Raw genomic sequence first — 26,472 nt, 5'->3', positions numbered from 1 at the left:
GGTGGAGGAGACCCTCCCTGGGCTGCTCTCTCCGTCCTCGGCAAAGTTGACAAACCTCGCCAGGAATGCTGTGGATAATAAGTGCTTTGGGCCTTTCAGGCGGTGATTCAGAATCTTGGCTTCACCGAGGTGGGTGGGGGTCCCCGGCAACCACGCCTTGGTCCACGCCTGTTTGGTTGCATTTCTGAACCAAAATATATATATATATTCTCCCAGGAAATTTGAAAGCAGAATAGAGCAGGGATGAACTTTCTTTTCCTTTCTTTCTTTCTTTCTTTCTTTCTTTCTTTTCTTTTCTTTCTCTTTCTGTCCTTTCTTCTCTCTTTTCCTCTCTCATTCTTTCTCCATCTATTTCTCTAATTTTTCATTTGTCTTCTTCCCTTTCTTCACATCCCTCCCTGCCTTTCTATATTCCTTCCTTTTATTTTTTCCTTCCTTCTCTCAACTCTCTTCCCTTCCTTCCATATATGTAGCTCTTCCTTTCCTTTCCTTTCCTTTCCTTCCTTCCCTTCCCTTCCCTTCCCTTCCCTTCCCTTCCCCTGTCATCTGTCCTTTCCTTCCTTTCCTTTCCTTCCTTTCCTTTCCTTTCCTTTCCTTTCCTTTCCTTTCCTTTCCTTTCCTTCTCTAGCTTTCCTTTCCTTTCCTCCCCTCTCCTTCCTTCTTTCATTCCCTTCTCCCTTCCCTTCCCTTCCTTCCCTAGCTTTCCTTTCCTTTCACCTTCCCTTCCTTTCCCTTCCCATCCCTTTTCCCTCTCCTCTCCTCTCCTCTCCTCTCCTCTCCTCTCCTCTCCCTCTCTCTCTCCCTCTCTTCCCTTACCTTCCCTTCCTTTCCCTTCCCATCCCTTTTCCCTTTCCTCTCCTCCCCTCTCCTCTCCCTCTCTTCCCTTCCCTTCCCTTCCCTTCCTTGGGTCCGCCTTCATACCTCAACCCACACCTCATAAACACAGCAGGGCAATTTCCCATCATTTCCCCAGGACAAGGAAAGTTAGCCGTATAACATAGTCAAAAGGGACCTTGGAGGTCATCTATTCCAAACCCCACCCCCACCCCCGCTCAAGCAGGAGACCCTTTACCAGACAAATGGCTGTCCAATCTCTCCTTGAAAGCCTCCAGTGATGGAGCAGCCACCCACAACTTCTGGAGGGGGAAGCCCTTCCACCGATGAATTATTCCCACTGTCAGGAAATTCCTCCTAAGTTCTAAGTTTGTTGGTGGGTGGGAAGAAACCGAAGTCTCGTGTTGTGTTAACCCAACGTCCAGCTTGGGTTATTTATTGTGTGTCTCTCCAGCCTTCCTGAAACCAGGTTCCTGATCATTATAATAACCCTCTCCGCCAATGCCCGGAGCAAGGCATTCATGGCATAACCAAGGAAGGGGTTAACTTGCCAGCTTTCTTTGCAACTGCAGAAGGGGGAGGGAGGGAGGGAGGGAGGGAGGCCCCGGCTGTGGGGCGCTGAGCCCTTTGCAAAGCCTTCCTCCCCCAATCCCAGCAGAGGGACCCGCCACTCAACCCGGCTTGTGAATGGCTTCATTGAAGAGAAATGGGCTGGCTTAGGTGCACAAAAGTACGACTCCCTCTCGGCTTGGCGGTGGTGGAGAAAAAAAAAAACCCAGCAGAGCAAAGGGCTAGGGGAGAGCGTCCAGCCCGTTCCCCCCACCACCCTCCAGAACCGGCCACCAGCATCCCACCATGTCTGTGATGCTCAACAATGCCCACCAAGGTACGTGCGTGGGGGGGGGGGGGTTTAGCGAGAGGAAGAAAGTTCCTTGCGTGGAAGCTGTGTGGTGTTGGTGTTGGAAAACTCCCAAAGTTGCTTCAGTTGCTTTCCCAGGCACACAAGATTGCTTGTTGCGAATGCAAAGGGAGGAGGGGGGGGGTCTTTTTAATTCCCCTGGGACGCAGTTTCAATCCCCCACTCCTCTTTTGAAGAAGACAGGATGAATGGGACTTGGCTATTTACTTCTCCCTCCTCTTTTGTTTTTGTTTTTTTCTTTTCTTTTAAGGCTGCGACTTTGAGATGGGAAATCTTCTCCAGAAAAAAGATTCTCTCTCTTCTTTTCTTTCTTTCTTGACGGGATGGGGTCGAAAGGGAGCAAGGAAAGTCCCCCTTTAGATAAGGAAAAATTGCCTGGAATTTTAAAAAAAAATTAATTAATTTTTAATTTTAAAAAAAACTGCCTGGAATCCGCATTGTATATCGGACATTAATACAATGGAGAGAGTCCAGAGGTATTTCACGAGAAGAGTCCTCCATTCCTCTACCTACAATAAAATCCCTTATGCCACCAGGCTTGAAATTTTGAGCTTAGACAACTTAGAACTACGCCGCCTTCGGTCTGACCTAAGCGTAGTACACAAAATTATCTGCCACAATGTCCTACCTGTCAATGACTACTTCAGCTTCAACCACAACAACACACGAGCAAATAATAAGACACAAACTCAAGGTAAACCGCTCCAAACTCGATTGCAGAAAATACGACTTCAGCAACAGAGAGGTCAATGCCTGGAATGCACTACCTGACTCTGTGGTTTCATTCCCAAAACCCCCAAAACTTTAACCTTAAACTGTCTACTGTGGACCTCACCCCATTCCTAAGAGGTCAGTAAAGGGGGCGTGCATAAGCGTGCCTACCGTCCCTGTCCTAATTATTCGTACCCATTTCCTGTGTTCATAATTGTGTTTATACTTATATCTGTTATCGTATACATGCTTGACAAAATGAATGAATGAATGAATGAATGAATGAATCTATCTATCTATCTATCTATCTATCTATCTATCTATCTATCTATCTATCTGATCCACAGGGGGAAAAGCGTTCCGTTTGCTGAAAGCTGAACAAGAAGGGAGGTTAGAGGAAATCAACAAAGTAAGTGCAACTTTTTCCTCTCTTTCTCTCTTGCCAAGTCGAACCCACATTCACACAGCCTGGATTAAACCCCCGTCAGCGACAAACTTTGCAAAATCTCTAGGCGCACAATTTCTGGCAGCTTTCTCCATTCGGGTTCGCCTCGCTCGGTCTGTGCCTTTCTGTGCCTGTCAAAATTCGCTTTGAGGTTTAACCCGGTAAAGGGAACTCCTCCAGAGACGGGTTTCAGCAGGTTCTGACCAGTTCTGGAGAACCGGTAGCGGAAATTTTGAGTAGTTTCGGAGAACCGGTAGTAAAAATTCTGACTGGCCCCCACCCCATCTATTCTCTGCCTCCCGAGTCCCAGCTGATTGGGAGGAAATGGGGATTTTGCAGTAACGTTCCCCTGGAGTGGGGTGGGAATGGAGATTTTACAGTATCCTTCCCCTGCCACCAAGCCACGCCCACCAAGCCACGCCCACAAAACCAGTAGTAAAAAAAATTGAAACCCACCACTGGAATCAACCAACCAATCAGTAACCAGGATAGGAAGAAAACCGGGTTAGTGGATGGGTGTCTGAATTGTGATCCTGTGATCCGGGAGATGCTGCAACGGTACTTAAATGTGAAAAATGGTCGTAAGTCACTTCTTTCAGGGCTGTTTTAACTTCGACCCGGTCACGAAAGGAATGATTGTAAATCAAGGACCACCTGCATCTTGAGCCAAGTTGAATGGGAGCATTTAAACGGATTTTTGCCGAGTTGAGACTAGGTTTTGGAGACCAGGTGGTCCGTTTTGATTTCTCCCTGCTGATCATTCACAGAAAATAAGGATCAATTAATTCTCCAAAGCGCCAGAAGGCAAGACGAGAAACAATGAATGGAAACTAATCAAGGAGAGAAGCAACCTGGAATTGAGAAGAAACTTCCTAACAGTGAGGACAATTAACCAGTGGAACTCCTTGCCACCAGAAGTTGTGGAAGCTCCATCACTGGAGGTTTTCAAGAAGAGACTGGACAGCCATCTGTCTGAAATGGTATACCGTCTCCTGTTTGAGCAGGGGGCTGGACTAGAAGACCTCCAAGGTCCCTTCCAACTCTATTCTATCCTAGCTCTTTTGAGGACCTTCCTGTTCCTTATCTTCCCCATTTTCAGCCTTCATCCTTGCCAACTATGGTATTTTCTAGTTAATTCATCATCCAATCACCTTTCGGTGCCCAAAGTCTGCTCTGTGATCCAGGAAACACTCAAGGTTTTTTTTGTTCAGCCTTATTTTTTAATATTTTTTTTTAACCCTATGCTTTCCTGGCCTTCTCCGAAGGATTACCTATTGGGGCATTTGTTGAATTGCCAAGAAGAGAACACGGAGGGCGAGAGGCACAACCTCAGACTGACAGGAGGGACGTTCCAAAGTTATTTTGGAAATTATGATTTCACAGAAGGAATAATGGAAGCTTGGAACCAACTTCCAGCTGAGATTGTGGATCAGGCGTAGAAATTGAATTTAAACATGCTTGGGATGTAGCAATGGATGGCTGTGAAAGTTGGACCATAAGGAAGGCTGAGAAGGCCAAAGAATGGAGGCCTTTGAACTCTGGTGCTGGAGAAGACTCCTGCGAATCCCTTGGACTGCAAGGCCATCCAACCGGTCAGTCCTAGAGGAGATCAACCCTGACTGCTCTTGAGAAGATCCTGAAGAGGAAACTCAAATCCTTTGGCCACCTAAGGAGAAGGAAGGACTCCCTGGAGAAGAGCCTAATGCTGGGAATGATGGAGGGCAAAAGAAGAAGAAGGGGACGGCAGAGAAGGAGGTGGCTGGATGGAGCCACCGAAGTAGTTGGCGTGAGCTTCAATGGACTCCAGAGGATGGTAGAGGACAGGAAGGCCTGGAAGAATGTTGTCCATGGGGTCACCATGGGTCGGACACAACTTTGCAACTAACAACAACAACAATGCTTGGGATAAACACATGTCCATTACCCGATCAAAATGTAAAAAATAGAAATAAAAATAAATACAATACTGTCTCTTCGTCATCTCTCTCTCTCTCTCTCTCTCTCTCTCTCTCTCTCTCTCTCTCTCTCTCTCTCACCCCCTCCCTCCCTCTCTTTCTGTCATCTCTCTCTTTGTCTCATCTCTTTCTTTTTCTCTGTCTTTCTCATCTCTCTTTCATCTCTCTCTCCCTGTCTAATCTCTTTCTGTGTCATCTTTCTCTCTCTGTCATCTCTGATTTCGCTCTCTTTTTCATCTCTCTTTCTCTTTTGCTCCCTTTCTCTCTCTTTGTCTCTCATGTTTCTCCCTTTGTCATCTCTCTCTCTCTCTCTCCCCCCTTCTCTCTCTGTCATCTCTCTCTCTCTCTTTCTTTCTCTCATCTCTCTCTCTCTTTGGCCGTTGAAGCTTTATTTTGCATTTGTGGTATATATATATATATAAAGCTGTCTTTTGTCTTGGTGAAAAGCTTTGGATGTGGGTTTGGGAGCAGACAGAGGTGTGAAGAAACGTGGAGGGTGGCAATCAGACTTCTGCGGCATTCAAGAAATCAGCCAGATCTGCACTTTCTGATCCCTCCCAGACTAGATCATCACCCAGCGTAAAAGGCTCCGATTGTCCCTTGCCAGCTTCGGTTTTTTTTCACGAGGGAATGTGCTGGCTCTTAAAAAGAAACGCGTGTCTCTTGTTGATGCAATCTAAACAGATTTCCAAACAGCCCTCTGGCTTGAACTGATGATTTATGCAAGCCACGTCTTTCCCTGTTTGGTATCAGCCTGCAAAAGGTGAAAAAACCTGCTTGAGAAGTTTCAGGTAGTGACTTCCAGGAATTTCTACCCTTCCTGCTCAAAAGGATGTGTGTGTGTGTGTGTTTTTTAAAATCTTAAAAATAAATTCCTTTGGGGTACGGCGGAGAGTTATGAAAATATATCTCTCTAGATTCTCAAAAGGATTTTTCTTTTTTCTTTTTGTGCCTTTTGCCAAAGAAAAGAGATAGGAAACTGGCTGGATTTTAGAATGAGGAGAAGATGCTTCAAGAAATTGGAGCATGCCAGCGGAAGCTCTGTGACTGATGGTCAGGATTATAGGTAGTCCTCGACATACGGCCAAAACTGGAACCTCTGAAGTCGGACGGTCAATAAATGAACGTAGAATAACGGAAGGGACCTTGGAGGTCTTCTAGTCCAACCCCCTGCTCAGGCAGGAGACCCTATTCCATTCCAGACAAATGGCTGTCCAATCTCTTCTTGAAAACCTCCAGTGATGGAGCATCCACAACTTCTGGTGGCAAGGAGTTCCACTGGTTAATTGTCCTCACTGTTAGGAAGTTTCTTCTCAATTCCAGGTTGCTTCTCTCCTTGGTTAGTTTCCACCCTTTGCTTATTGTCCTGCCCTCAGGGGCTTTGGAGCATAGGAGGAGGAGGATTCTGGCATCCTTGGTGCTCTCTGAGCTTGAAGATGTGTCATCACTAGCACTGATCATGTTACCTAGTTTGGTAATGAAACGTCTGCAAGAAAAAAATCAAATCTCAGAGAGCACCAAGGACGCCTGGTAGAAGGTCTCCTGTTTTGGCCAGAGGGGTGGACTAGAAGACCTCCAAGGTCCCTTCCCTTCCAGCCCTGTGCTTCTATAAGTAGAGAGGATTATCTGCATTCCATTTGTCTGAATTGACTTTCTTTATCATGCATCCCACGGAGTCCAGTTTGGCTTTGCTGACACAATTGTTCATTATCTCTGCTCAAGGCTCTACAATCTCTACTTCAAGATAACTTTGTTGAAAATTGACTCCTAACCCTCAGCCTTAATTCAGACGCTTTTCTCTACTTTTAATGCTGTGTTTTTTCTTTCTGGCAGTTTCTTTTCCTTCTTTTTTTTAACAGAATGGCCCAATTTTTGCAATATATTTTCCCCCCTGCAACACCCAACAAAGCTATTTTGATTGTGTAAAGTGTTTAAATTTAGCTAAAATTGCAAAGAGATTGTGACAGTCTGTATATACTGGTAGTTCTCGACTTATGACCACAACTGAACTCAAAATTTCTGTAAACACACTGTGTCTACCGAGGCAACACACAAAGGAAGCTGCTGGAAGATTTGATTGTTGCTTAAACCTATTGATCGCCTCCTTTTTTTAATCCTTTTTTTCCCCTCTGTTTCAGGAGTTTCTCTGCGACCCAAAATTTAGCGATGAAGAGGACCTGGAAGAAAAGCTTGCGGTTTTTAAAGGTACTGGTCCTCATTGAGTGAACCACCTGTAGAAAAGAATTTTCCTTTGGGTTAGGGCCAGACGCACTGCAATTGTCCAGAAGATGGAAAAAGAAACAATGCTATGTGACAATCTCCAAAGTTATTATTTTGGGTAGATCCATGCCTCTTAAAGCATGCTGGATGGGGAATTCTGGGAATTGAAGTCCGTGCATTTTAAAGCATCCAAACTGAGGCATTCTGGGAGTTGAAGTCCATGTATCTTAAAGCATTCTGCCTGGGGAATTCTGGGAGTTGAAGTCCCATATCTGGGAAATACCCTGGACCAGACTTCAGTTGCCTGGAGAATGAGAGTCTATCTAAGCCAAGGAGATAGGAAATATTTCAGTCGTCCCCCGCAGTGAATACAAACCAGTGTTTTATCTCACTTTTAGGGAGATTGGTGAAAAATTATTCTCTTTTTACCAGTCAAAATTACTTCCAAAAACTACTTCCATTCACCCTCCTCTTTTTCTTTCCCTCTATTTTTTAAAGTAAAAATGGAGGACATGTTAAAGTCCTATTGTGGTCTCCTCCAGCTTGAAGTTCTCCAGATGTTTGGGGCCACCACCTCCCTGGCTCCAAATCCAGCACATCTGGAAGGGATTTTGCATCCCACCAGTGGCCAGGTTTCGTGGCCAGATCCGATCTGAGGAACTGGCAATGGTGGCTAGTTTTTTTTTCCCAGCTGGGAAGCGGGATTAAAAATGTGTCTTTGGCTACAAGATCAGGGTGTGGGTGAGAACTGGGAATATTATTATTGCCAGTGCAACAGATGGGATTGGAACCTCTGATTTTTAAACATGTTTGGCCTCCTTCGAGATCTCGTAGGCTACGCCCGTATGGTTTCACAAAAACAACTGGATCATCAAGTAACCGACCAGGCTCGGTTTTGCAAAATATACTCAACCAGGAAAAGCAAACAAGATTGACAACTGATCAGCAGCGGATCTGCAAGTAGTCCTCGACTTAGAACCAGGGGTGAAATCCAGCAGGTTCTGACAGGTTCTGGAGAACCAGTAGCAGAAATTTTGAGTAGTTCGGAGAACCGGCAAATGCCACCTCTGGCTGGCTCCAGAGTGGTGTTGGAATGGGGATTTTGCAGTATCCTTCCCCTGGAGTGGGGTGGGAATGGAGATTTTACAGTATCCTTCCCCCAGGAGTGGGGTGGGAATGGGGATTTTGCAGTATCCTTCCCCCAGGAGTGGAGTGGGAATGGGGATTTTGCAGTATCCTTCCTCTGGAGTGGGATGGGAATGAAGACTTTGCAATATCCTTCCCCCAGGAGTTGGGTGGGAATGGAGATTTTGCAGTATCCTTCCCCTGGAGCGGGGTGGGAATGGAGATTTTGCAGTATCCTTCCCCTGCCACGCCCACCAAGCCACGTCCAACCAAGCCATGCCCACAGAACCGGTGATAATAAAAAAATTTGGATTTCACCACTGCTTAGAACCATCCGCTTAGCAACTGTTCGAAGTTACGACGGTGCCGAAAAAAAAATGTGACTGACCATCAAGCCTTCACACTTGCAACGTTCCCCACCATCGTGCGATGAAAATTCTCGCTCGGGCAGAATCGAGACTCGAAGTTGTGAAATGAAATCCGTGCCTGCTGCAGAGACCACGAAAATTCAACCTTGGGCAAAAGGGGGGTTCAGCATGCAAAGCGTCTTTATACGCTGCTCGGGGAAGGACTAAGGTTGTGTTGATTGTGAGCACACGTGCAAAGCATGCACACTTATTTTTCCTCTTTCCAAATCTTTGCTCCTGTGCACGTCTAGCCAGCAAATCCAGCATTTCTCTGATCAAAAACTTTTCTCTTTTGGAACTGACCAACAATCAAAGCTTTTGTTTCTACGCCTTTTTTTGTCCCACCGGATACAAAGTGCACAGAAAGACACACACTCACAAAACACGCTGCAAACTCAGGATTTGTACACCCCTCCCCCCCGTTAGTGAGGATATGTACAAGCAAGATCTCCAAGGCTTTTTTTTTTTTCTTTTTTTTCTGGGAGCAAAGTAGTTTGTTGAAGCCAGGGTGGTTTTCTCTCCTCTTAAAGCATTTTTTGTCTCTTGTTTTTCCATGAAATTCGCTGGGAGCGAATTCTGGGAAGCGTTGAGCAGCAACGCCAAGCAGGAATGTGGACCTTCAACTCATTTATGCAACATGTGAAGCCAGGAAGAGCAACAAGGCAAGGATTAACATAAAGCAAGCCTTCAGCAGGTGGTTGGAGAGCGCTTAAATCATCCTGTTAAAGCCTGTTTTATGGACGGAATCGGGGGGGGGGGGGCATTTTTATGATACGGCCACACGCCAAAGAAAGGAATGTTCCTGTACCGCGTAAAAGTGTGATAAACAAACAAGAAGGGAATAGGATTTTAGGTTTTGTAATTTGCCTTTCTGCCTTCCTTCCTTTCTTCCTTCCTTCCTTTCTTCTTTCCTTCCTTTCTTCCTTCCTTCCTTCTTTCCTTCCTTCCTCACTTATAACTAGATTTCTTCATCCCTCCCTTCCTTCTTTCCTCCCTTAAAAATCTTCCTTTTTTCCTTCCTTTTCTCCATCCCATTTCTCCTTCTTCCTTTCTTTCTATGTTGCCCTCTCTTCCTTCCACCTTCCCTCATTTTTCATTATTCCTTTCATTCATTCATTTCTTCCTCCTCCTTCATCCTTTATTTTTCTTCTTTCCTCTTTATTCTCCTTCCTCCCTTTTTCTTTTGTCCTTCCTCCTCTCTCCTTCTTCCTTTCCCCTTCCTCCTCTCTCCATCCTTTCTTTTTTTCTTCTTCTTCCTTTCTCCCTTCTCCTTCCTCTTTTTTCCCCTTCCTCTTCTTTCCCTCTCTCCCCGCCCTTTCTTCTTCTTCTTCTTCTTCTTCTTCTTCTTCTTCTTCTTCTTCTTCTTCTTCTTCTTCCTCTTCCTCTTCCTCTTCCTCTTCCTCTTCCTCTTCTTCTTCTTCTTCTTCTTCTTCTTCTTCTTCTTCTTCTTCTTCTTCTTGTAATATTAAGCACCCCTGCCTGATCTCCCAGGAGGAAACAGCTGCTTTTGAAGTCTACTTTTCTCTCCAAAAGAGAACTTGGAAACCAGCAGAAAACAAGCACCAGCAGAAAACAGACATCAAAAGTAAAGCCGCATTGAATAAAATAAAATAGCCGGCAGGAACAGGAAACGAGTCAAGGGCATTTTCCAGCATCTTGGCACAGGGATCGTCCTTCAGATCTTTCAAAACAGGGAAGTACGTGTTGCAAGACAAAAAGGCTGAAGAGAAAAAAAAGAGAGAGGAGGAGAAAACCAGAATATTTTCCCTGCTGCTGCCTAAACTGGATAGCATTTATTTACAAGTGAACATGCAACGGATCGGATTTTTTTTCCCCTTATCTAACGGGGACCTTTTCTTTTTTCTTTTTTTGCCTTGTTTCAACCCAAAAGCTTACAAGAAAAAAAGGAAGAAAAAGAGAGAGACGATGCATTCTTGTGGAGGTCTGCCATCTCAAAGTCACAGCCTCAAAGGAAAGAAAAGAGCAGTCCCATCATCCTATTTCTCCAAAACAATGGCTCCAATATGTATATCTTGCACACTAGCTTGCCTCCAGAAATTGTGGGGGCTCCTCCCTGGAGGTTTTCAAGCAGAGATTGGACACCCATCTGTGCGGAATGGTATAGGGCAGGGGTCAGCAACCTGCGGCTCTGGAGCCACATATGGCTCTTTCATCCCTCTGCTGCGGCTCCCTGTCGCTGAAAATATGCGTCACAACCGCCAATGTGCGACACCCGCCGGCACGCGATTTATTGAGCTTTTCAACCCCCCAGTAGACCAACTATGGATAAATCCAAGAAAAGAAAAGCTTCAGAAGAAAACAGAAGATTTAATTCAACTACAGATGCTAGTTTGGTGGCCGCTCAAGAAATAGTCAGGCACGGGAAGGGTTTTGTGGCTCCCGGTGTTTTCTTTTCTGTGGGAAACGGGTCCAAATGGCTCTTTTGAGTGTTTAAGGTTGCAAACCTCTGGCATAGGGTCTCCTGTTTGAGCAGGGGGTTGGACTAGAGGACCTCTAAGGTCCCTTCCAACTCTGTTTATTCTACGGTGGTGTGTTCTAAGGGCTGAGTTTGGATGGCGCTAACCTTTGTTTCTCCTTTCTAGAAAAATACATGGAGTTCGACCTGAATAATCACGGCGAGATCGGTGAGATGCTCCTGTGGCCAATTGACCCCGCTTGAAAAGAGCAAATCAGTGTTGTTTTTTGTTTGGTTTTTACGTGATAAAGGGAGTCCTTGACTTACAACCACTCATTTAGCGACCGTTCGAAGTTGCAACGGCGCTTAAACAAGTCACTTACAACTGGTCCTCGCGCTTAAAGCTGTTGCGGTACCCCAAAGTCACGTGATCAAAATCCGGGCGCTTGGCAACCACTGGCATGTATTTATGACGGTTGTAGCAATCCCTGGAATCGCGTGATCTCCGCCTGCGACCCTTCCCAGACGGCTTCTGACAAGCATATTAATTTTACTTCATTGTACTGTATTTTATTACTTTACTTTACTTTATTTTAATTAATTTAATTTAATTTATACCCCCCCCCCATCTTACCTCAGAGTCACTCTGGGGAGCTTACAAACCATATTATGACGGTTTTGCCGAAAAAAACTGGCATTTAGTCTCGACTTCCAGCAAAGCCACACACCCTCCCGAGCCATGGGCTCACTTAATGACCGTGGTGCTCATTGAACAACCGTCTCCAGGGAGGTCACAAAATTCGGGTCAGTCACGTGACTGACCCCTTTTACGACCTTCACAATTTAAGCTTCACTACAGTCATAAGTCGAGGACTGCCTGTACAGCAAGGCAAGGGGCAGACGCGCCTCTTCTCTGGTTTTCCGTTAGCGTCCCCCTCTGCAGGCCTTAAGCGTCCTCTCTCCGCCTGTCGTTCCTCGCAGATCTCATGTCTGTGAAAAGGATGATGGAGAAATTGGGGACACCCAAAACCCACCTGGAGCTGAAGAAAATGATCTCTGAAGTCACCGGAGGGATCAGCGAAACCATCTCGTACCAGGATTTCGTGACCATGATGCTGGGCAAGAGGTCGGCCGTCCTCAAGCTGTGAGTATCCGGGAGAGGAGCAAATCGCGGTGCGGTTTTGATGCAGCGTTTCCAAACAGTTTGTTGGGCGAGTCATCTTGGCTAGTTTGCCAACTGCTGCCCGGCCACCGTTGTGCCTCTGCAAAACTCTCTAAGCCATTTTTCCCAAATCATCCATTTCTAGCCCAGCCTTTTGGTCAAAGAACAGCCAGTTTAAATGTATCAGTGATCTAGACCACGTCTCCGTGGTCGTGTGGCCGGCATGACTCAACGCCAAAGGCGCACAGAATGCTCTTCCCTTCCCACCAAAGTTGGTCCCTATTTTTCTACTTGCATTTTTTTATGTGCTTTCAAACTGCTAGGTTGGCAGAAGCTGGGACAAGTCACGGGAGCTCACCCCGTTCCGCGGCACTAGGGATTCGAACCGCTGAACTGCCGACCTCTCGACCGACAAGCTCAACGTCTTAGCCCCTGAGCCACCGCGTCCTAACGTTCTTGTTGATTTATTTAAATTTATTGCCCCCCAAAACTTCGGAGAACTCTGTTGACGCCCCATCAACAGAGAAAGGAATTCCTCGTCCCCCTCAACTCCAGTTAAGACTAAAAACTATTTTGCTAAAGATTTAAAAAGCTAAAATGCAAGAATGGCAGGAACAAACTCCCCATTGTCTTTCGATCCCCGTCTCGGTTTCCATTCCTGTTCCAAATTTTGAATCCTGGACGGAGAACAATGACTCCGAACTCTGTGTGGGCACGAGGGATTTGGCTCCCATTATTATCAAAGTTTTCCGATTCCCCTCCTCTTTGCCCTCCGGCCTCGCGTCCTTCCTCCACGGCTGACCCAGGCCATTCACCCCAAGATTGGCCAGAGGGAGACCGTGGGTTGTGATGTTGGAAGGAGAACTTGTAACTGGCGTGGGGTTAGAGAGACAGCCACCTAGGGAAGTGAGAGGGAGCAGTCTAGCCATCCTCAGCAGAGAAAGTTGGAGAGCTAGAGTAGCTACGGGGCATCTCAGGTGAGTAAGCTACAGGTGAACGTCGGTTCTTCTCAAAGGGGGTAGAAGAATATAGAATGCTAGGGCTGGAAGGGACTTTGGAGATCTTCTAATCTAACGCCGTGCCCAAGGCAAGAGACCTTCAGTGGCCAAGACACTGAGCTTGTCGTTTCAGAAAGGTCGGCAGTTCGGCGGTTCGAATCCCTAGTACAGGTCTCCTGCGTGAGCAGGGGGTTGGACTAGATGACCTCCGAGGTCCCTTCCAACTCGGTTAGTCTAATCTGGTAATATTCCATTAATTCTTCTTCTCTCCTTTGCTGTCCTCTTCTTTTAGGGTGATGATGTTTGAAGGCAAGAGTCAAGAAAGCACCCCCAAATTTTCAGGTCCTCCTCCGGAAAGAGACCTCTCGAGCCTTCCTTAAAGGGAGAGGAGAATACGGAACATTTTCCACCTCTGACGGGCGCAAGATCTCTGCTCCGTTGCTTTTAAACCAGCCCGTTTTATAAGACTCCATCTGAAGGAATGGCAAGGAAAAGTCCACCAGACGTCAAACCAGAGTCACCCCTAATTTTTATTCTCAACTGCAACCCGAATAGCAAGCCCCATGGTTCTCCAGAACAGAAGAAAACTCTAAATGCAACATCCAGATTTCACGGGGTGTTCGCGGGAGGTGAACGCTCTCCGAAGGCCCCTCCCCCCCCGCTTTTCTCCCAAACCTGAAATTATTCAGATTTACTTCTGTTCCAAACACAAAACTACTTTCTGAAAATGGCTTTTCAGTGTGCAGCTGGAAGAAAAACCAACCCCTTTGGTCCAAGGGGCGGGGAAAAAAAATTCAGATGGTTTAGTTGGGTCATATCTTTTAAGGAGCATAAACCAGAATTTTTTGCATCAGGCAAGTGTGTTATTTTTTTTCCAAACGGTGATGAAGCAAAGGAAAAAGGGAAAACCAGAGGCGTTTTAGCCTGAATTTCAGAATCAGTCCTAAACCGGATTGAGTGACATCGTGGTTAGTTCTGGAGCTGGGGGGGGTCGACACACGGGGGGAAAAATGGCTCCCGTTTTTGCAAAACCACCACAAAACTTCTAAGTGTCTTTCTCAGAGTCGCTTTCCTGATTTCTGAGATTTTTTTTTCCCTTCTGTCATCCTGTAAAATGCGTAAAAAATGTTTTTTCTCGATGATTTTCTAATCTTGGTTTCTTTGTTCAAGCCAACTTCCTTGATCAGGTCAATGTGTACCTTCCCCTTCTTGATACAGGTAATCCTCGGCTTAACAACCATTCATTTAGTGACCGTTTAAAAGCTACAATGGCACGGGAAAAAGCTAGTCTTCTTCACCCTTAACGACTTGTCATAGCAATCCCACGATTGTGTGATCGAAATCCTGGCGCTGGGAAACTGGCATGTACTTATGACGGTTTCAGCATTCCCGGGGGTGTGTGTCACGTGATCTTTCTTTGCGGCCTTCGCAGCGGGCTTCCAACAAGCAAAGTCAATGGGGGGAGGGGGAAGCAATTTAACGACCAAGCAACTCACTTAACAACCACAGCGATGTAAGGTCGTAAAATCAGACGTGGCTCACTCAACAAGCATCTGGATGAAAATTCTGATTTCGATTGTGGTTGTAAGTCGAGGACTACCTGTATGTGAGGTCCATTTGGCTGTGGAGTTGGATTTAATCCTCTTAAGGGGTTCTTTTTCTTTTAGTAGCTGAGTTCACCCAGGGCCGAGTCTCCGTTGAGTTGAATTCAACTCCTGATGAGTAACTGGACACGCGTCGAGTTTCTTTCGGTTTCTTACAAAATAATACAAAATAATTTGCCGTTTACTTCTATCATTTTTCTTTTTCTTTTTTCAACTTCCCAGTCTAACCATTCAGCCTCGGGGGGGGGGGAGGGGGTCTCTCTTGGTCGTCTCCCATTCAAACGCTAACCAGCTTCAACCCTGCTTAGCTTTCCAAGGTGGCTAGAGGCGCCCCCTGCTGGCTTTCAACCCAAATGGACCAATACAATTCTTAAGACTCACAGTAAATAAATCAAAATTCTGACTTCTGAGCACAAGTGGTATTCAGCCGGTTTGAACCAATTCGCCTGAACCGGTAGTGGAAATCGTGGCTTGGCCTGCATCCCCACCCACCCGCACCGGATGCCATCCAGATGCTCTATGCCATCCTATTTAGGCCCATTGTTGAGGCCGGGCGCACGTGTGGAAGGCAGGCGCGCATGCAAACTGGGGGCACATATGCATGAAGCAAGAGTGCACGTGTGTGGCGAACCAGTAGTAACATAAAGTGTAACCCACCGTTGCTTCTGAGATATATATTATGGACACCAATGAAAAATACCTGGTGTGCAAGAGAATTCATGCCACATGCTAAACTCAGGATCGTGGCTCTATTCATACGACGTGTGATTTATGGGCATTTGATGTCCTTCACTTGACACTCTCTGGAGTCACACATTGCACAAAGCCACAAAAAACTATTATTTGGGGTTTAGCTTCCTGGTTAGTGTAAACCCAGGAGGATGCTAACCGAGGCTTAGGACTCAATCCACCCAATGGTGGTTTATTCCAGCAACGGCGGTTAATCAAATCTTGGTTTAGCAACACGGGTAACACTAAGCTACATGGGCTATGAGGAACATTCGTCTTCTAGGATGTCTTGAGAGCCGGCTATTGAGGGGTGTTGAGAAGACTTTTTTTTGTCTTTCTTATCGACAATTATTAAGTCTGGGTGTTATGTAGCAGGTGCCTGTTTGAATTCTAAAGACCCACAGCACTTTAACTTCTTATTTTATTTTTATGATGCTGGTTTCTATTATTTTCTTTTGTTGCACAAGCCAGTGTATGTTCATGTAGAAACACACCAACTCATCAACATCTATTTTAAAAAAAATCCTGCTCCTTGCAAACATATTTTTTGGGATATGTTGTTGTTGTTGTTAGTCGCGAAGTTGTGTCCGACCCATTGCGACCCCATGGACAATGTTCCTCCAGACCTTCCTGTCCTCTATCATCCCCCAGAATCCATTTAAGCTTACGCCGATTGCTTCAGTGACTCCATCCAGCCACCTCCTTCTCTGCCGTCCCCTTCTTCTTCTTTTGCCCTCCATCTTCACTCCATCTCCAGGGAGTCCTTCCTTCTCCTTAGGTGGCCAAAGTATTTGAGTTTCCTCTTCAGGATCTGGCCTTCTCAAGAGCAGTCAGGGTTGATCTCCTCTAGGATGACCGGTTGGATGGCCTTGCAGTCCAAGGGACTCGCGGGAGTCTTCTCCAGCACCAGAGTTCAAAGGCCTCCATTCTTTGGCGCTCAGCCTTCCTTATGGTCCAACTTTCCCAGCCATCCATTGCAACTGGGAAAACCGTAGCCTTGGCTATACGCACTTTTGTTGGCAGGGTGATGTCTCTGCTGGATATGAAGTTATGTACTACATACCTTTGGATATGTAGCAATAGCCAATTGCATACAGATATCGTGATTCTGCAGATAAGCCTATGCACCCAACTGCAGTGGGGAGAGTGGCTCTCCTTGACTGGATTCCCATACCACCCACCCACCCCAGATCGTCCCACCAGCATCTATATAGCGGCTGCAGTGATTTCCCACAACTAATTTTAAATCCAATTCCAGCTGGCACAAGGCTGCTGTGCAAAATGCAGCCTCTGGATGGAGAAACGCAAGCAGCAACCCTGACTTGGGTTGATCCTTGGGGGAGCAGTAACAGAGTCGGAAGGGACCTCGGGAGGTCATCTAGTCCAACCCCCCTGCTCACCCAACGAGACCTATACTAGGGATTCGAACCGCCGAACTGCCGGACCTTTTTGATCGACAAGCTCAGTGTCTTAGCCACCGAGCCACCTAGCCAGGAAGAGATCCCTCCTCTTGCAAAAAAGAGATCCCCATTTATTTATTTATTTATTTATTTATTATATTTCTATACCGCCTTTCTCCCGTAGGACTCAAGGCGGTGTACAGTCAAGAAAAATATAGACACACAAACATCATAAAATTGCTAATTAAAATTATTACTTAGTTTTCTACTGTAAAATCTTTTTTTTTTTCTTCAGAAGATGCTGAGATCTTTAGAGGCTGTCTATCTAAAAGGGATTAAAATAATCCCGGAAGTGAGAGAGAGTCTGCATGACTCTCTACTATTCCTACATCTACGTCCCCATGCTTTTGTTTTCATCTCCTTAGCACCAGCCATAGAGTTGGGCGACCGAAAGAGGGCCGATGCCGGAAGGACGTCCTTTTTTTTTCCTTCCCTTTCGCAACTCCCCTCCAGCTCCTTAAGGGTGGTGGGAGTAGTATGTGTCAAACCGGAAGCGGCGCCCTAGAGCGTCGCCGGAAGCGGAAGCGCCCTGACGCGTCCGTCCGGTTTCTCCTTCCCCTCCGTTGAAAAAGCGGGGAATGTAAGGAAGAGCGGGGCGGCGCGTGTCCAGGCTGCCGGTGGCGGCGGCGGCGGCGGCGGCGAGATGGGCGACGACATGGACGTGATCCCCGAGCGGGAGATGAAGGTGAGGCCGGGCTTCGGAGGCCGAAGGGGGGCAGAAAGAGCCGGAGGGGGATTTTTAGTACCCCCCCTCATCCCCCAATTTCCTCCCCCGGGTTCATGGCCACTTTTGGGGGCTCCTTTTATAAGTGGGGAGGGGGAGTCAGTCACCCCCCCCTTCTCTCCCCTCCCCCACCCCCATTATTCCGTTACGGTCTTCCTGCACAACAACCCCGCCAGGTAGGCCAGGCAGGATAAGGGTCTCATGTCCTGTCATTAATATTACTTTATATCTGTCATAAAATGCATGCCTGACAAAATAAAATAAATAAATAAAATAAATATTATATTATTATAATTATTATATTGTATTATTTTGAAGTATTAATTTAACTGGATTATTTTAGCTTTAATTTATTGTTTTGTTGTTTATTGTTGTGAGCCGCCCTGAGTCCTTCGGGAGAAGGGCGGCATATAAACATGAATAAAATAAAATAAAATAAATTATAATATTATAATTATATTATGTTATATTATAATATATTATATTATATTTTGTATTCTATTCTATTATGTATTAATATAATACGATACAATACAATACAATATTGTATATTTTATTATACTGTATTATATTAATACATAATACAATACAAAATATAATTCTGTCATAAAGTACATGCTTGACAAAATAAAATAAATATATTTATTTTATTTTATAAATATTGTATTATATTTTGTATTCTATTCTATTATGTATTAATATAATACGATACAATACAATACAATATTGTATATTGTATTATACTGTATTATATTAATACATAATACAATACAAAATATAATTCTGTCATAAAATACATGCTTGACAAAATAAAATAAATATATTTATTTTATTTTATAAAATTGTATTATATTTTGTATTTTATTCTATTATGTATTAATATAATACAATACAATGCAATACAATATTGTATATTGTATTATACTGTATTATATTAATACATAATACAATACAAAATATAATTCTGTCATAAAATACATGCTTGACAAAATAAAATAAATATATTTATTTTATTTTATAAATATTGTATTATATTTTGTATTCTATTCTATTATGTATTAATATAATACAATACAATATAATACAATATATATTGTGTTATATTGTATTATATTAATACATAATACAATACAAAATATAATGCAATATTTATAAAATAAAATAAATATATTTTATTTAGTCAAGCATGTGTTATGACAGATATAAAATACAGTAATACAGTGATATAATATAAATATAATATATATTATATTCATATTGTTATATTACTGTATTGTATATTATATTATACTGTGTTATGTATTATATATTATGTTATATTTAATTAATATTTTACATGTTATATACTATATTTTTGTTTTTATTTTACTTTATTTGGTTTTAATGTGTTACTGAGCAAATTTGTACGCTGCTCCTCTCGATAACCCAAAGTGGCTTTAGGAGCTTTCCAAGTTGGGATCCGGCTATGGGTTCTTTGGAGAGCCCCCATCCCCTCCATTAAAAAATAAAATGAAAAGAATTATCCCGATTCAGATAACCTAAAAGTTTTCCCAACCAAGAAGTTGGATTCACTGCCTCCCACCCCCATCCCACTGTCAGATTATCCTGACTTTGGTTACCTAAAGCAGGTAAACCGACAGTTATTTTTGCTAACAGTTAGAACATAGAACCATAGGGCTGGTAGGGATTCTATTCTCATTCAGCTCAGCTACTGCAGAATAATAGGGTTAGAAGGGACCTCGGAGGTCTTCTAGTCCAACCCCCTGCTCAAGCAGGAGACCTTATACCCTTCTGGACAAGTGCCTGTCCAGTGTTTTAAAAGTCTCCATTGATGGAGTACCCACAGCGTATGAAGGCAAGCCGTTCCACCGATTAAATGTTCTGAGTGTCAGGAAATTCCTCCTTAGTTCTAGGTTGCTTCACTCCTTGATTAGTTTCCCTCCATTGCTTCTTGTCCTGCCCTCAGGTGCTTTGGAGACCTTCTCTTCTTATGTGGCAGCCCCTCAAATACTGCAATCATCCCCCTAGTCCTTTTCTTCATTAGACTAGACCAGAGGTCTGCAACCTTAAACACTCAAAGAGCCATTTGGACCCGTTTCCCACAGAAAAGAAAACACCGGGAGCCACAAAACCCTTCCCGTGCCTGACTATTCCTTGAGCAGCCACAAAACTAGCATATGTAGTCGAATTAAACGTTCTGTTTTCTTCTGAAACTTTTCTTTTCTTGGATTTATCCATGGTTGGCCTACCGGGGGTTGAAAAGCTCAACAAATCGCGTACCAGCGGGTGTTGCGCATTGGCGGTTGTGACGTATATTTTGAGTGACGGAGCCGCAGCAGAGGGATGAAAGAGCCACATGCGGCTCCAGAGCTGCGGGTTGCTGACTCTTGGACTAGACATACAGAGTTAAAAGTTATGATTTTTTTTTTTCCCCTTAAGGGATGTCATGCGGCCCCTTTAACGTTTCTCTTTCTAGTAAACCTTCTAATATGGTGTTTTCTTGGCAGGATTTTCAATTCCGAGCCCTGAAGAAAATCCGGATCTTTGAAGCCCCCGAGGATCTTCCCAAGGAACGTGGCAACCTGCTGGTCGTGTCCAACAAATACGGGCTGACCTTCACCGGCTGTGCAGCCGGACTGCAAATCTTTCAGACGAAAAACCTGCTTATGCAGATTCAGGCTGGAGATTCTCCTAATAAAATAGGTGACTATTTATTATCAGATTCTCTCTCCTGCAGGACAAGAAGCAAGGGATGGAAACTTATCCAAGAGCAGTAGAGTTGTTGTTATGTTTTGTTTTTTTTTTCAACTTTTCCTTTCGTTTTGTTTCCACAGTAGAGAATGTCCAGGGTCTTTTTGTCCCAACCAAGTTTTGGGTGCATCACTTGGCGCTCAGCTGCGATAACCTCACGCTGTCGGTTTGCATGGCCTCGAATGAAGTTGGGTCTTTCATCGGCTTTTTCGACGTCCGCACTTTTGTGAATCAGGTGAGCCGATTCCTCCGGGTAGGTTCGAGCAACGAAATTTAATGTTACGGTTTGATCTTTTGTGCCTGAGGTTAATCTAACCAGTTTCTGGTCTTCTCATTCCTTCTTATCTTTCCTACAACCTTCTCCTAAAATTGGCAGAGCTTTTGTCAATTTCATCTGTCAAAGCTAGAGGGGGAAGTCTTTCTATCCATTTATCCATGTCTGTCTATCCATTTCTCTCTCTCTCTGTCTCCTCTCTCTGCTTGTCTGTCTCTCCTGTCTTTCTCTCTCTCTCTCTCTCTCTCTCTCTCTCTCTCTCTCTCTCTCTCTCTCTCTCTCTCCCCCTCTCTCTCTCTCTCTCCATACATGTATCTATCCATTGATGTCTCTTTATCCATCCACATGTCAGGATTCCAAGTAACGAAAGAAAACTCCGAGACTTGAGTTTTCTGAAAGTTTCCAGGTTTTCCCCACCCAAAGAAAGTCCAAGTCCCTGCCCATCACCCACAGGTCCGTCACATGGTCCAATCCAAGCACCATCCCAAGTGGAGATGCCTCCCAGCTCGAGGCTCCCAGGTGCAGGGCAAGATGACCTTGACTTCTTGAGAAAGGAATGTTATTTTGACTATATATCACCCGTACTCCACACAATTCCCCCCTCCCAGTTTCCCACAGTAGTAAACGTGTCAGGCCTGACGGCCCAATGCAAAAGATGGCTTCCAGGCCTGACACCACATCTCTATCCATCCGTGTATCCATCCATGTTTCTCTACCTGTCTATCCACTCATCGATGTGTAGCATCTATCTGTTTATCTGTCTTGTTCGACTCTGTCCATCCACCCACCCACCCTTCTTAAATTCTCATTCGATCTCTTTGCAACAGGCTAAACAGCAAAAACGGCCGTTCGCTTATCAAAAGATGGCAGGCGCGCTGGTCAACGACCTCAAGTGGAATCCGGTGAATGCCACGATGTTAGCCGTCTGTCTGTCCGATGGGAGTGTCTCCGTCCTGCAGGTGGCGGAAACCGTGAAGGTGTACGCCACACTTCCTGCTTCGGTGGCCGTCACATCCGGTGGGTTGCGTGGTTTCATCCCCTCACCCAACCTGGTCTTCTCCTTTTTAGTTATTTCTTTCTTAGTTATTTATTTGTACGTATTTATTAATTTATCCATCTCACCCTTTATTATTTTTTTAAAAAAATTGCTCAAGGCAATTAACATACCTAATCTTCCTCCTTCCTCCCGTTTTCTCTACAACAACAACTTGGTCCGGTGAAGTTGGGTGGGCTGAGAGAGAGAGAAGGACTGGCCCGAAGTCACCCAGCTGACTTCCATGCCTGAGGTGGGACTAGAACTCCCTGTCTCCTGGTGATTGGCCCAAAGTCACCCAGCTGGCTTCCATGCCTAAGGCGGGACTAGAACTCCCAGTCTCCTGGTGATTGGCCCAAAGTCACCCAGCTGGTTTTCATGTTTAAGGCAGGACTAGAACTCACCGTCTCCTGGTGATTGGCCCAAAGTCACCCAGCTGGTTTTCATGTTTAAGGCAGGACTAGAACTCCCTGTCTCCTGGTGATTGGCCCAAAGTCACCCAGCTGGCTTCCATGCCTAAGGCGGGACTAGAACTCCCAGTCTCCTGGTGATTGGCCCAAAGTCACCCAGCTGGTTTTCATGTTTAAGGCAGGACTAGAACTCACCGTCTCCTGGTGATTGGCCCAAAGTCACCCAGCTGACTTCCATGCCTAAGGCGGGACTAGAACTCACTTTCCTCTATTTTCTAGCCTGGTTCCTTAACCACTAGACTAAACTGGTGAAGAACAAACTCAAGCTGGTTTACAAGGGCAGCTTGCTAACTGCTAAGCCATGTTGGACTATATAGTTTCTCTCTTCTCGGCCTGACACGTTGCTGGCTTCATTATCTGGTCTGACGAACCATACCTGAAGTGTCCTTGATTGGCACAAAGCCGGGGCACAAAAATTGGCCTGATTCGTTTCAAGAACGGATTGTTTTATTCGGGTTTGTGAGCCAGGTTGGTGTCATTAATGTGTCCGTTTTTGAGGCTTTTTTTTTTTTAAAAAAATGTTTTTTTCCCCCAGTATGTTGGAGTCCTAAAGGAAAACAACTGGCAGTCGGCAAGCAGAATGGCACAGTGGTCCAGTATCTGCCAGTAAGTCTTGATTTTGGCTTATTTCCTGTCCACAATAATTTCCCAACCATTCTCAATTTATGATTAAGGATCTGGATGGAGTTTTGGGGCGTAGTTATCTTAGTTAAGATGTGGAGAGTCTAGAAAGAGTGCAGAAAAGAGCAACAAAGATGATTAGGGGATTAGAGGCTAAAACATCTGAAGAACGGTTGCAGGAACTGGGTATGTCTGGTTTAATGCAAAGAAAGACTAAGGGAGACATGATAGCCGTCTTCCAATATCTCAGGGGCTGCCCCCAAAGAAGAGGGAGTCAAGCTATTCTCCCAAGCACCTGAGGGTAGGACTTAGAATTTAACTCAAGTGCTGCACCAACAGACAAAAATATGGTCTCACTGTGTTTTTTTTTTTTCTTCAATTTTTCAGAACCTGCAGGAAAAGAAAACAATTCCTTGCCCTCCATTCTACGTGGCAGATAATCCTGTCAAAGGTACTAATTTAGTGATGTTTCGGTAGGAATACCTGGTAGGCCTTCTTTTCTAATTTCAATGCACATTTCTAATAACTAAATTAGGCCAGGTAAACCTGACATGGCTGGGAAAGTACAGCGCTTGGTTTGGAGAAAAATAACCATTTTTAGTGAAGTTTAAAAACACAAATTTTCCTAGTTTTATTTGTGTTAAAACAAATAAAACTGTTCACGCATTGATGTGTTTGTAAAAAAAATTTAAAAAAATAATAAAAAACTTGTAAGAATAATAATAAAATAATCTTTTTTGTTGTTCTTTTCCAGTCCTGGATGTGTTGTGGATTGGCACTTACGTCTTCACCATCATTTACGCCGCTGCGGATGGCAGCTTAGAAACTTCCCCCGAAGTGGTTATGGCTCTGTTGCCAGTACGTATCCACATCTTGCATTTTTTTTGGTTTTTTTAAAAGAAAAATAAGATGAGAAACCAAGCTGTTCTTCTCTTTGTTCAGAAAAAAGAAGAGAAGAGGCCTGAGCTGTTTGTAAACTTTATGGAGCCTTGTTATGGTAGTTGCACCGAGAGGCTGCACCACTACTTCCTTAACTTCGTTGAAGATTGGTAAGTACCAATAGAAGAGAATATTTTTAGCTCAGGGTTGAACTAGGGAGTCTTTGGCGTTCTCTGAACCTTTCTTGCAGGAGTTTCGTTACCCAATTAGATAACATCAGCAGTGCTGGTGTAACACGCTCCCTGTTCATATACAGTAGATCTGAGCTGGGTTGTCTTTTTCCAGACATTTCATGACCCAACTAGGTAACATCATCAATGCTAAATGTAACTTACCAAAGCCCATCTTTTCCATTTGGAGTATCATGAATCGCCAGTTTACATTGTCAAAAGCTTTTTGTGCGTCTAAAAATACCAAAGCCATCTGCTTTTCAGGATGTGCTTCATAATACTCTAAAGCATCCAAAATTATTCTTATATCGTCTCTAATTTGTCTTTTTGGGAGGAATCCATTTTGATCAATGCTAATTGTAACTTGTTCCCTGTTTATATACAGTAGCTCTGAGCTGGGTTGCCGTCTTGCAAACGTTTCATGACCCAAGAAGCCTCCTAGCACTGATGATGTCACCTAGTTGGGTCATGAAAAGTCTCCAAGAAGACAATCCATCTCAGAGAGCACCAATAACATCAAGACGTTGGTTTCCTGTTTTTTGCGGGATGATCAGATCCCTGGGCTCCCTCAAGGCTGTTCTTTTCACAGGGAAACCACAGTGGGAACTTAATTTGTTCATCCAAGATTTTCCTTGAAATGTTCACATTTACGTGTTTGGTTTTATTTTATTTTTTTCCCCCTTCCCAGGGATCTGGTCTTATTAGCTTCTGCCGCTTCCACCGAAGTCAGCATCCTGTCAAGACAAGGGGATCAGGTAACTCTCCTCCCAAACTCAGGCACAGTAAGATCTCTTTGTAAGAAAAGTAGGGGGGTGAGGTACATTTTGGATTTTTTAAATTTTCTTTTAATACAAACATTCCCTCTTACATTAAAAAGTGTGTCATCTGGGTATAAAATTCAAAATATTGTCACTCAAAATATGCGCCACAACCGCCAATGTGTGACACCCGCCGGCACGCGATTTAGTGAGCTTTTCAACTCCTGGTAGGCCAACCATGGATAAATCCAGAACGTTTAATTCCAACTACATATGTTAGTTTTGTGGCTGCTCAAGAAATAGTCAGGCACGGGAAGGGTTTTGTGGCTCCCGGTGTTTTCTTTTCTGTGGGAAACGGGTCCAAATGGCTCTTTGAGTGTTTAAGGTTGCCGACCCCTGACATTCGGCAACAGGTTCATATTTATGACGGTTATAGTGTCCTGGGGTCATAGGATCCCCTTTTTGTGACCTTCCGACAAGCAAAGACTCCAGGACTCTGCATCCGTCATAAATACGAGCCAGTCGGCAAGCGGCTTAACGTGGATCACGTAACCGTGGGGATACCGCAACAGTCCCAAGTGTGAAAAAACGACACTGTTTTCATTGTAACTTTGATCAGTCATTAAATGAACAGTTGTGAGTCAGGGGCTACCTGGGGGGGGGGTCATGTGCTTGTGGAGGCCTCCAAGGCTTTGGAGAGCTGTTGGCGAAGCACATGTTGGAAACCAGATGAATTTTCCTTGCAGACTAACTGGGAACTGTGGGTGTTGGAAGACTCCAGTCGCGCAGAGCTTCCCGTGACGGATAAAAGCGACGATTCCTTGCCGGTCGGAGTGGGCATTGATTATAGCAACAACATGCCCATAACTATCAGTAAGTACGAGGATCATTCGTTTGATCCGAGAAAAAGGGCGAAAGGTTCATAAGGACGCCGTCTAATCTGCCAATACTATTTGTTTTATTTTATTAAATTTGTACGCCGTCCAGTTCTTTACTAAGCAGCTCTGGGCGGCCTACGAGAGTATAAATAACGCAATAAAACAATAGCAAGAGCACTGAGACTTACATACCGCTTCACAGTGCTTTTACAGCCCTCTGTAAGCAATTCACAGAGTCAGCCTCTGGCCCCCAACAATCTGGGTCCTCGTTTTACCTGCTGCCAGTACTTGTCTGCACTGCTTAGTCCTCATTTTACCGACCTCGGAAGGGTGGAAGGTTGAGTCGCCCTTGACCTCGTTAGGATCGAGCCTCTGGCAATTGGCAGAGTTAGCCTGCAATATGGCATTCTAATCATGGGAGGGAGGGAGGAGAGTGAGAGAAGGGAGGAAATAAGGGAAGGGAAGGGAAAGAGAGAGAGAGAGAAAGAAAGAAAGATAGAAAGATAGAAAGATAGCAGATTTATATATCGCTTCACAGTATTTTACAGCCCTCTCATAAGCGGTTTACAAAATCAGCCCAGTACTTGTCTACGCTACTTAACAGTTCCTGGATTTTAAGAGTTTTTGCTTGGAGTGAACGTGTCGCGTTTCGTTATGATTCCCCCCCAGGCGAAGATAAAACCTTGGATCCCGCTCCGGTCTTGATGTTGTTATCCACAGACGGGGTGTTATGCCCCTTTTACATGGTCAATCAAAACCCCGGCGTCCGATCTCTTCTGGTGGCCCCCGAACCTCTCTCTGCAGAAGGGGAGAGAGGAGTAAAACCCACAGGTAGGCATTTGACGCCCTCGCCAGGAGATTTCCTTGCG

At 44.7% G+C, this 26,472-nt stretch overlaps 2 protein-coding genes across 6 annotated transcripts in view; both read left to right on the top strand.

Moving 5' to 3' along the window:
• Positions 1–217: 217 nt before the first annotated feature.
• AIF1L (allograft inflammatory factor 1 like) lies at positions 218–14,980 on the top strand. 2 transcript variants are annotated; one of them, XM_034427118.3, is made up of 6 exons: positions 218–1,720; positions 2,812–2,873; positions 7,003–7,069; positions 11,220–11,261; positions 12,014–12,176; positions 13,485–14,980. In XM_034427118.3, exons 1-6 carry the CDS (start codon positions 1,690–1,692, stop codon positions 13,570–13,572), a joined length of 453 nt encoding a protein of 150 aa, XP_034283009.1. In that variant the 5' UTR covers positions 218–1,689; the 3' UTR covers positions 13,573–14,980. The 2 variants fall into 2 exon arrangements, with proteins under 2 accessions (XP_034283009.1, XP_087735707.1); XM_087879581.1 differs by having other exon boundaries at positions 1,588–1,720; positions 7,003–9,278.
• A 2,380-nt stretch (positions 14,981–17,360) lies between these two features.
• NUP214 (nucleoporin 214) overlaps positions 17,361–26,472 on the top strand; it is a 43,756-nt gene continuing 34,644 nt past the window's right edge. For all 4 annotated transcript variants that reach the window (XM_087879579.1, XM_034427116.2, XM_034427117.2 and 1 more), the window contains exons 1-11: positions 17,361–17,670; positions 20,217–20,412; positions 20,544–20,695; positions 21,562–21,751; positions 22,773–22,843; positions 23,246–23,309; positions 23,613–23,716; positions 23,801–23,907; positions 24,656–24,722; positions 25,472–25,598; positions 26,273–26,434. In XM_087879579.1, the coding sequence (XP_087735705.1) occupies positions 17,629–17,670; positions 20,217–20,412; positions 20,544–20,695; positions 21,562–21,751; positions 22,773–22,843; positions 23,246–23,309; positions 23,613–23,716; positions 23,801–23,907; positions 24,656–24,722; positions 25,472–25,598; positions 26,273–26,434 (1,282 nt within the window). In that variant the 5' untranslated portion in view covers positions 17,361–17,628. The remainder of the gene's footprint in view (positions 17,671–20,216; positions 20,413–20,543; positions 20,696–21,561; positions 21,752–22,772; positions 22,844–23,245; positions 23,310–23,612; positions 23,717–23,800; positions 23,908–24,655; positions 24,723–25,471; positions 25,599–26,272; positions 26,435–26,472) is intronic.

This window comes from Pantherophis guttatus, chromosome 16, assembly GCF_059756535.1.
Source record: "Pantherophis guttatus breed Tessera chromosome 16, ASM5975653v1, whole genome shotgun sequence".
Lineage (NCBI taxonomy): Eukaryota > Metazoa > Chordata > Lepidosauria > Squamata > Colubridae > Pantherophis > Pantherophis guttatus.
This window is presented reverse-complemented; position numbering and strand designations above follow the sequence as displayed.